General features: G+C 44.4%; 2 protein-coding genes and 1 long non-coding RNA gene across 9 annotated transcripts in view; 2 read left to right on the top strand and 1 right to left on the bottom strand.

Annotated features, from left to right (window-relative positions):
• The first annotated feature begins 1203 nt into the window (after positions 1–1203).
• Positions 1204–8102, top strand: LOC135424586 (ankyrin repeat domain-containing protein 40-like). 2 transcript variants are annotated; one of them, XM_064675982.1, is made up of 5 exons: positions 1204–1484; positions 2025–2173; positions 3690–4175; positions 4691–4866; positions 5583–8102. In XM_064675982.1, exons 1-5 carry the CDS (start codon positions 1351–1353, stop codon positions 5724–5726), a joined length of 1089 nt encoding a protein of 362 aa, XP_064532052.1. In that variant the 5' UTR covers positions 1204–1350; the 3' UTR covers positions 5727–8102. The 2 variants fall into 2 exon arrangements, with proteins under 2 accessions (XP_064532052.1, XP_064532051.1); XM_064675981.1 differs by having other exon boundaries at positions 1206–1484; positions 3687–4175.
• Positions 2180–3094, top strand: LOC135424590 (uncharacterized). The gene is made up of 2 exons (XR_010435272.1): positions 2180–2709; positions 2804–3094. It is a non-coding gene; the product is annotated as an uncharacterized LOC135424590 (long non-coding RNA).
• A 1399-nt stretch (positions 8103–9501) lies between the features above and the next one.
• LUC7L3 (LUC7 like 3 pre-mRNA splicing factor) overlaps positions 9502–10427 on the bottom strand; it is a 19296-nt gene continuing 18370 nt past the window's right edge. For 4 of the 6 annotated variants that reach the window (XM_064675974.1, XM_064675975.1, XM_064675977.1 and 1 more), the window contains one exon: positions 9502–10427. This exon is cut by the window's right edge. Coding sequence is in view for 1 of the 6 variants with exons in the window: in XM_064675976.1 (XP_064532046.1) it covers positions 10019–10031 (13 nt within the window). In the remaining 5 variants the exon portion in view is untranslated. The other 2 variants (XM_064675978.1, XM_064675976.1) reach the window with 1 other exon arrangement.

Here is a 10427-nt window from a genome sequence, read left to right as displayed (position 1 = left end):
GTTAAAAATAATGTCACTAATAAAAAAATTAAGCAATAAAAGAGAAGCAATGAAATAAAAAGACCAAATAGCTTAGTGCAAATTTCTCCTTGGTGGCAGACGCTGATGCCAAAGCAGAAAGCCTGGAGTTAAATTAGCTCCCCAACACAGGTTGCAGTGATTTAATTAAGAGTGTGAGCAATGTGCTGGTGAGGAGATGATTGGGAATTGGAGGTGCCAGGGCTGGAAATGTCTGGGGGAAAAAACCCTGGTGGATTTCACTCCTGGCCCAGGGATTTGGACCCATCCTTGTGGTACCTTCCTGCCCCAGCCCATGGCAGCCTCACAGCTCAAAGGCAGGAGGCAGGCTGCCAGTCAAAAACACCCTGAAGAGGGCAAGGCCAGTGTGATGGATGAATGGTTGCACTCGATGATCTTAGAGGTCTTTTCCAACCTGAACTACTCTGTGATGTGCCTTTGCCGGGCAGGCAGTTTTGACTCACAGCTTTCTCCCTCTCCCCATGATCTTCCTCCCCTCAAGCCTCCACACAGGTCTCAGGGTGGTGAGTGAGGGTGGGATGAGCCTGTCAGAGGAAATGCTCCCGTTTTGGGCTTTTCACCCTGTCCAGGATCCCACCCCAGCGCCCGGAGGGGTCACACAGAATCACAGAATCACTGAGTTGGAAGGAAACACTGGCGATCATCCAGTCCAACCCCCTGCCAGGGCAGGGTCACCTGGAGCAGGTGACACAGGAACGCATCCAGGCGAGTTTAGAATGTCTCCAGAGGAGGAGACTCCACACCCTCCCTGGGCAGCTGTTCCAGGGCTTTGCCACCTTCCATGGAAAGAAGTTTGTCTTCGTGTTAAGGTGGAACTTCTTGCATTTTAGTTTATGGCCATTGCTTCTCGTCCTGTTGCTGAGCACCACTGAAAAGTCTGGCACTGTCCTCTGACACCCGCCTTGGAGATATTTATCTGCATTCATGAGATCCTCTCTCAGTTTCCTCCAGACTAACCAGGCCCAGCTCCCACAGTCTCTCCTCGTCAGAGATGCTCCAGACCCCTCATCATCTTTGCGGCCTCCGCTGGACCCTCTGCAGTAGCTCGTTGCCTTTTTTTGTACGGAGGAGCCCAGAACGGGACACAATGTTCCACATCAGGGCCGTTCCCCCCCGGCCGGGGCAGCGCCGGCGCTCCCCGCCCGCCCCGGGCTCAAGATGGCGGCGGCCGCGAGGGCCGGAGCGGGGGCCCGGGGCGGGCCGGGCCCGGCGGGGCAGCGGCGCTGAGGAACCGCCCGGCCCCTCCCGACGGGCTCCGGAGCGGCGGGGAGGGGCCGAGGGGGGCCCTGCCCGGCGAGCCCGGCCCCGGCCATGAGCGGCGCGGCGGAGGCGCGGGAGCTGGAGGAGCGGCTGCGGGAGGCGGCGGCGCTGGGGGACGTGGCGGAGGTGCGGCGGCTGCTGGGCGCGGGGGCGGACATCGACTCCCGCAACGAGATCAACGGCTGGTGAGGGGCTGCGGGGGACGCGGGGCGGGCCGGGGTCGCTGCCGGGCTCGGCTCCTCTCCCCGCTGCCGTTCCCTGCGGGGTGTTGGCGGTGGTTGGACTCGGGGCGCCCCGCACGGCACTCGGGCGCCCATCCATGAGTGGGGGGAGCGGCCTGGGGGGTCGCAGCTCTTCTGTTTCTTAGTTTCCCTATTTACAAAAAAGGAAAAGCTAATCTCGGGAGGCTCGGAGATTTACTTCTAAAGAGGATCACGATAAAAGCAGGCCGCCCTCCTTCCACCTGTCACTGCGTGTTTGCCCAAGGACCTCTTCCAATCGCTGGTGCCAACCTGGGACAGCGGTGGGGACAGCGGTGGGAGTCACTCCGTGCCATAGGAAAGCAAAGGAGGGCCCTGCCCCACACAACTTACAGTAGATTCAGGACTTTAAAAAGCGACGCAGTGAAGGAAACTTTATTCCCAGTTATCCTCACTTTACACACAGCTCAGGTGAAGTAGGACTTGCTTGCCATGCATCCCAACTCCTCTCTTTCCTTCCCGCAGGACCTGCCTGCACTGGGCCTGTAAGCGGAACCATGCTCAGGTGGTGTCCTGCCTGCTGGAGGCTGGGGCGGATAAGCAGATCCTCACTGCCAGAGGAGAGCTGGCTGCACAGTTAACATCAAAACCAGACATCCGGAAGATTTTGGGAGGTACCATTCCTGTCTTTGAAGTCATCTAGAATTCTTGGTCTGAACACTAAAGTGTATTTAGTGCTTTCATCTGAGGCAGTGGATTGGCAAAACTTTGGCTGGGACCATTGTATCTCATTAGATAAGTGATTTTTAACTCAAATTCATACTTGGGCAAATAGACATGGGGATTTCAGGTAGGAAGGCTTTGTATTCCGAGTTGTGTCACCAAGGGATGGAAGAGCTGTATGCTTTGGTAAATGTGCTGCTGCAGTCCTGTTTGCTGTCACTAAGCAGAAGCTAACATGCAGGAGGCTTTCACAACTGTACAATTTGCCTGTTGTCTGACCATAATCGAAAATTACAAATCCTTTCAAAACAAATGCATCATTCCAGAAGTTACGGCTTCTGAGCATGTTGTTATACTGCAACTTGCAGCATGATTAATTTTTGCCCCATAATTCTGCCATCTACACCTTTCATATGCAGAGCAACCCCAGTTAGATGCCTGTGACACTCCTGAACGCCACCAGTGTCTGTTGCCAATCAGAATTTAGGTACTGTGCTCCAGATTAAAATTTTTAAGTGCTTCACCTTTGGAAATGTTGATGTTCTGTCTTCTGCTAATTGCACTTAAATTGCCCTCTACAGTGATCTGCTCTTACATCAACACTGTAGGGTTATCTTAAATGAAGTTGCAGCTAAATCGTGACTCAGGTTTCGACAGTCACCACTCAAGGAATGACATGTTCTTTGCACGATACCTTTGTTTTCTTTTGGGAAAGGTGCTCATCTCTTGGGCTTAGTTTGTGGCAAATGACTCACATTGTTTTTACCATCTACTGTCAAGCACATGAGGATGAACCCTGTTCAGAGCTGCTGTAATTTTCTGTCTGTTAAGCTTTAATGTATTTCCTAGGGAATAAACACATATCACTTAGATTCTCCTAGTTTTTATTCTGGGAGTGTTGTGCTATTAAGCTGATCTTTCTAAACTGCTTTGACATTACTATTAATGTCCTGTAATCCTCAGTCAGGCAGGAATGCCACTTACTGTAGTGTTTTAAGCAAGAGAAAAGTTTGTTTGGGTATTACAGCAAGTAGTCACTTGCCTGAAGAAATACTGGGTTGAATTTGCTGGCCTGGGTCATAGTAAACTATTTACAGCAGTGCTATTAAAGCATTGTAAAATGAGATTTAATAAAGAACTACTGGTCATAGAATTCCTTTGAAAGCACTGGAATAACACTGCTAGAAATTACATGTCTTTCAATGGTTATTTTTTTCCCCCCACTTTGTTTTTAAAACACAGGATACACTGTAGACATTTCTAGGTTTTTCTTTCAACTTTACAGCTACTTGCCTCCCAGGTATTTCATGCTAATGGTACATTTCTATCATCCTTTGATGACCTCGGAATGCAATGTAGTTTTAAGACACAAGAAAACTATTCAAGATGAGAAAGATCTGTCCAGTAACATGATGGTTTATTTTCTCTCCCCGTCCCCTACTTCCCATTTTCGAACTTCATTAGTAGAGGAAGAAACTGAATGCCAAGGAGTGAAGGATTTAAATTTGCCAATTGTTGCAAACTACTTGGCCAACCCACCATTCCCTTACGTTTACACCGAAGAAAGCATTCCAGGCAGCTTGGCAGAATCCCAGAATGAAAGTGCTTCCATCTCTTCTGCTTCCCAGTGCGAAACCAGCCCTTGTCCATCAACAACTCAGGTCGACAGCGTATGCACACCCTCGCCATGCAGCAGCCAAGAGGATTCCCCCGCGCTGGACGCCATGGCCCCGCCGCCCCCCGTGCCCACCGCCGGCACAGCCCCGGCACACGCCAGCCCAGCGGTGCCCAACGGTCCCGTGTGCCCCCCGGCCATGCCCCCCAGCACAGGGCTCTGCTCCCCAGGAGCACCTGGCCAGGCTGGGCCTCTGCAGCCCCACACTTCAGTGACCAGCCCCACCCCAGCCTTCCAGCCCTTCTTCTTCACTGGGACCTTCCCCTACAGCATGCAAGGTAAGGAGGGGCTGTTTACTGCCCTTCTATCCCAGTGTGGGCCATGGTTTTGTTACTGGGTGAATAGTGTTAATTCCACTTCAGACTCAAGGAGAACAGAGGCAGAGATGTTGAGTTCTGTGGGCAAAAGTACCCTGAATTTTTTCTCCTGCTCTGCTGCTGTGATGCCTGTATTTTAACCACAGTAATACTTTGCAAACCAATAAAAGATCAGTCCAAGTAACGTGAAAAATTAAATTCTGCACTATATGATATAAAGTCAAAGGCAGCTCTGGTAGTTTGGTAACAACTTGACTTCATGACTGGATGGATGAGAGTTTAAACAGTGTAAACATGGTTCCCCTGTGTATTTTTGCTGGAAGCTTCTATTAACTCACAGTGTTTCTTAGTGAGATCATAGGGATTGCATTATAAAACCTGAATACAAAAGATAATGGTAAATTACTGTAGTGTTGCCCTTTGTGGTTGGTTTGTTGCTTTTAAAAAAAAAACCACCTTTTAATCCTTTCTGTCAGAACTTGTGCTTAAGGTGAGAGTCCAGAACCTCAGAGACAATGACTTCATTGAGATTGAACTGGACAGACAAGAACTGACCTACCAAGATCTGCTCAGAGTGAGCTGCTGTGAATTGGGTGTTAATCCAGAACAAGTAGAGAAGATCAGAAAACTCCCCAATACATTAGTAAGAAAGGTAAGAATTGAAATCAGAGATTAACTTGACTTTGCACTTTGCAGATATCAGAGAAGGTATTTTTGTAAAAAGATGGGTAAAATGTCACCTTTGTTAAAAATCAAAAACTGACTTCAGCTCACAAATTCAAAAGGATGTTGGGCTTTTCTTAAAACTTCATCGTAACTTACTTAAAAACATTGTCAAAACAGGCAGAGTATTCCAGCTCCTAAAGCACATGAAACTATTACTGACTTTTTTAAAATGTATCAGAAGCAGTGCATTAGGGTGCTTTTAACATAATTGCTATGTTACTACGTCAGCATCTGCTTGCCTAAAAAGAACAAACAGTAAGGGGAAATAACCTCCACAAATTGGCATATGAATAATTTAAAGATATGCTGTTAACAAATGAACATGCTCTTCTGTTCCAAAAATATCGGTTTGGGAGGTCTGTAAATGAGCTTGATCACAACTCTTAGGTGAGTGACACACACAAACACTGGCAAATCATAATGAGGTTCAAGAAGAAAATGTACATTTTAAGGAGAAAAAACAAACAAGTCTTCTTTGAAAGAAAGAAGGTATGCTGGTAGGATTTTTTTCCCCTCTCATTATTTATTCCTCTCATCAGGCGTAACCTCCCCGAAATTTTAGTTTTTACTTTAGCTATTTTATAAATAATAACAACCAGCTATTTTTAGGAGTAATGTGTCATTCTGTCTGTTCTTTAAAAGGACAAGGATGTTGCCAGACTCCAGGACTTCCAAGAGCTGGAATTAGTTCTTGTGAAAAGTGAGAGCTCTCCTTTCCGAAACGCTGCAGCCGCTCTGACAGAGAGGCCGTGCTACAACAGCAGAGCATCCAAGCTGACTTACTGACTCTTGGAGCTGCATCTGGAATGTGAACACCTGGGAATGACAGGCTGCTGCCTTTGGAAGGCAGTGAGTTGAGTGTGTGTAAAACCTTAAGTTATTGTTAGGGTTACTATTTTAACTAATAGTTTATATTTTCTATTTAATAACCCCTTTGCTTTTATTTTTTTACTTGATACTGTATTCAGCTAAGGGATACCTCATTTGTCTACTAAAAATCATATGCTTCCAATGTATTTCGAGGAATTTTATTGGTTGTATTTGGCAGGAGAGGGCAGGAAAGACATAATTACTGTTAAGAAAAGTATGTTGAGTATACCCGCTCTGACCAAATAAGAGTCAGGGAAAGGAGATTCAGGAAATTATGTGTCTCTGTGTGTGTGTATAGATATATATATTTTAAAGTTCCTGGTTAAGTTAAACGTCAGAGGGTATCTAGCAGACAATGAACAGTTTCTCCCTAAAAATGTAAAATGTGCAAGTCCTTAATCTCTTGCCCCTTCCCAAAGACTCAGATGGGTTACCTAGAAATCTTAATGCTCTGAAGTGACAGGAGAAAACACTTTCACTGGGCTGAAAGTAAATGGAGTGTGCCCACATTTAAATGTTTCTTTCCCATGTGAGAATATTGTACCTTAAGTGATGGCATCCCTCCACCAAATAATACAGAAGCCTCTCTTAAATGCTCCTTAATTAAGTCACAAAACAAGCTGAAGTGCCCTTTCAAGAGAAAGCCCTTATGCTTCAGGAGATAGGGAGCAGACCCCCAGTCTGTGTCCATGGTTTTATTTCCTTTCCAACCCCTGTGAGCAAGGCACTGCTCACACCAGGTGTCAGTCCTGTGCAGTCAGGTAGGCTCTTTGTGGCCCACCCTCATTCAGCAGTTACAGGGTGTGTGGTGGTTTCTGCTGTTTGAGGAGCAGGTGAAGCACAAGTGTCCCTGTGAGGGATCACAGCTGGAGGGAGCAAACCAGCTCTTGAGAGCCAGACTGAGTGGGAAACACAGCACAAGCAAGTAACTAACCTTCACTTTACACAATGTACAGTCTACTCTTGCTTTTTTTCAGTTAACATCCATCTGTGGGTTGAACAAAGTATTTAAGCCGCAGCATTGCTGGAGCATAAACAGGCTGGAGCTTTTCCTGTTAACATGGCAGCCTGCAAAGCTACACTTTTGGAGGCTTTTCGTTTTGTACCAAAAACTACGATGCTGACCTTTGCACCAAAACCTTAACGGGGTCCTGAGGTGGGTGGAGGCACGAGGGACTTTTTTTAGCCTGAGCTGATTTTTCTTCCCCCCTGCCCAGCTGTATTGATTTTCTTTCCCTCTCTGCTTTATGAAACTGCACTAGAGCAGAGCTGCACAGCTGGTGCTGTATTTGTTGTTGTTGATCTGCACTGCAATGTTGACAGTCAGACTATAAATAGTACCAGCACCATGTTTTGGTAGGAGCAGCATGGCTGGACCCTCCCAGTGTCCTGCTTTACTCCCAAGGAGCTCCCCAAGCCCGGTGTGTAAGTCTGCTGCATGCCAGGAGAACACAGAAACCCATTCTGCCAGCAGAGACTACGGGTTCAGGATTTCACCAAGTTACTTAGGCTTAAAATTCCTTCTTACTGTATTGAAAATAATTATCATCCTCTTCCCCACATGCCCATATACATCTTATCACCTCAACCCTGCTAACTCTCCACTCTCAATCCTGGCCCTTCTCCAGCCAGGAGCTGAGCTACTTTAATGCCAGATTCAACTCCTGGGAAGCTCAAGACTGTGACACAGTATGAAGTAAAATTTCCTAACTAGGGCTCCCACTTTGTTTTTCTTGTAGGACAGGAAAGGAGGTTTTAACAATTGTGTATTTATCTTTCCAGCATAGCTTGGAGGTAGCTCAGATTATGTGCAATAACTGTTTGAAAAACAGTAGTGGTTAAATGGCTCTAAATTAATATGAGTATCTAATTTCCAGTTCCTTTGTTTAGGAAGTCAGTGTAAGGACTGTCTCCACTAACTACTGAACATTCTGCTATAGGAGCAGCTGGTTTAAAAAAGCTTTATTTGCTCTAGTTTCCACCAAGAATAACTGTTAATGTGTTAAGACTTTAATCATGATCTAACTGTAACAACAACAGTAATAAGTCTATGCATTCAGAGAAATATTTTTGTATGTTTTATGCAGTTTGATAAACTCAGAGGCACACTAATTATGTTAACTGTTTTTTGTTGGGTCTTTTTCTTTGAACAATAACTGTTGGTATGACAACTGAGACTAAGTTTACAAAACTTACCGTTCTTCCAAGGACTGCTTTTGTTTGCACTACAAACTTGTACTGAACTGACATTGCTACTCTTCACTTACAATAAAGTATCAGTTGTTTCAAGTACCTCAATCTCTTCATTTTTGGGGTGGGGGTAGGATGTGGGGGGGTCACTTTAGAGTGGACAGGACACTCCTAAAATTTTAACACAACTTTGAAAAATCACAGGCCAGTACATTTTTAACACCCAATAAAAGACTATTAGGTTGTCAAAAACAGTATAGAAAAAGCACATAAGAGGTGCTTACTTTAAAAAGGACCTACTTGCATTTTGCTTAGCATTCCTAGAAAATCTGGGATGGTATTTATCCTGGGCTTGAGCTTTGAAGATACTTCTCACAATGATGAACTTCTGGTGGAGATGTTCATACAGTCAAATCTGGAGACAGTTATTAGAAAGGCACTGGGTTTTCTATGCTCTGCAAAACAGAATTTTCCTTCATCTTCAAAGCACTAAAGACTCCACTATCAGACATGTCAGAATCTGAATCCCAGCCTAATTTACTACAAGGTACCCCATTTTATCATTTTTACTTCTGCTAAATAAGGGGACATATAAGTCCTGTAACAAACATGTAGGAAAAGGTGCAAGATGAACATTTTTGCCACTGAAAGAAGTGGCTGAATCTTGTAACACAAGTTTCAGAAGAAAGGTGTCTGCAATTAGAACTTGGTAATAATTTTACTTGCTCCCACTTTCATTATTTTTTCCAAAACCCCCACCACACCCAGGCTCAATGCCCTGTGCCCCCCTGCATGCATACCCGCTTTAGAACAATAAAAGTCAAAAATGGAAGTGGTATCATCCCCTCATCTAAACCCCAGCACTACTCACCAGAGGGACCAACATGCAGACTCTGAGTGCACTTGCACACACACAGGCCACACAAGGCACACCACAATCAGCACAAGCAAGTCACAATGGTGCTCTGTCCGTGTCTGACTTCGGTTACAGGGACAGTCATGTCCTGAATACTAATGGGAAGGACAGAGCTTTTTTAAAACAATGTAAATTCAATGCCTTGCAGCCACAGCACTGACTAGTACAGGCTGCAGTTCTTTTACTCCTGCTTGCACTACAGCTTCACACGGAAGCATAAGGCACATCTCCCTTCCCCTGTATCTGTTCTGACATTCAGACTGTGCTTACCAACTGCATAAATTAATATCCCAAATGAATACTGCAAAGCAAATATGGGGCAGTGTCATGGCCAGTCCCAGCACTGGCATCTTCCTGATAAGGCCTTCAAAGCTGAACTGCTTTTATAAAGACTTAATACCTACACTTTTATTGCACGATTTCTATAATTTAACCAACTGCAGCATAAGCTGCACTTTTTAGGGGACACTGAACCCACCAGCATCTAACTGCTGACAAAGTGACCTTGAAATTAAATACTGATGGCACCAAAAAATTCCAAACCCACAAACAGCACAGAATAACTAAGCATCCAAATTAATGGACTAAGCTTGAAGACATGAGTAGATTTATTAGGAAAGAAACTTATTTAATATTAAACGTTCAATGACAGAGACAATCAAATTTGTAACAGAAATTCAAAGATATTTTATTTCCATTTCTCGTATATCAAGAAGCTAGGAATAGCTTAGTTGTAAAAATGGGATTTCATTTTAGTTCGATTCACACAAATACTAAACATTTATTCCTGTGTTTTAAAGTCCGAGAATGAAAACTTGCAATTAAACACTGAGCAAGCCATGTGTTCAGGTTATGTTGGTTTCTTATCTTAAAAAGTCTTAAAAGAAAAAAAAAGTATACAGGACTTATATTCTCAGTAGCATATGTGCTATTATCAACACATCTTTCTGAACTCTGGGAGGAAACACCAGTCCTGAATTAAATTTTATAAAAAAAAATTCTAACTCAACTTTATATTTTTCTACGCCACTACAGCTTTCTTTCACCTCATTTTAAAGCAGATCTTCAGTTTAAGCTGTCTTCCACTGTCTTCGCAGACTCTTCACGTAGTAGTCCTATAATGCAAAATTTTGGGAGAACAGACGATTAGACAGCATTATGAGCATTTTGTTTACCACTCCTATACATTGGCCCAGTTGTTAGCTGTCATCTTAACTCTACAAAAACATCACCATTGACCATGACTGGCTTTAGAAGCAATGATGTAGCATTAATGGTTTAATATCAACATTAAGTGTTTAAGAGTTCCTAGCATACATAATGCAACTACAGTAACAAATTATGTTGCAAGAAGCTCATTTATCAGCTGAACTCTCCACTGTTAGTTCCTTACTTCAGGAATACAACTAAAGACCTTCTGTAAGAAAGCTATGTCAAGCGTGGGGAAAAAACTTCAAGTTTTCCTTTTAATACAATATCGTATTGCCTACTGTTTAGCTGCTTCATTTCCC

Source organism: Pseudopipra pipra, chromosome 19 (assembly GCF_036250125.1).
Source record: "Pseudopipra pipra isolate bDixPip1 chromosome 19, bDixPip1.hap1, whole genome shotgun sequence".
NCBI classification, from domain to species: Eukaryota; Metazoa; Chordata; class Aves; order Passeriformes; family Pipridae; genus Pseudopipra; species Pseudopipra pipra.
Note: the sequence above shows the minus strand (reverse complement) of the source record. Positions and strands in the feature narration are given on the sequence as shown.

Excerpts from the sequence above, each read along its gene's own strand:
- LOC135424586 (XM_064675981.1), top strand. The coding sequence starts at position 1,351 with ATGAGCGGCGCGGCGGAGGCGCGGGAGCTGGAGGAGCGGCTGCGGGAG. Across the intron at positions 2,174-3,686 it reads CATCCGGAAGATTTTGGGAG|TAGAGGAAGAAACTGAATGC; the intron begins GTACCATTCCTG and ends GAACTTCATTAG. Across the intron at positions 4,867-5,582 it reads CCAATACATTAGTAAGAAAG|GACAAGGATGTTGCCAGACT; the intron begins GTAAGAATTGAA and ends GTTCTTTAAAAG.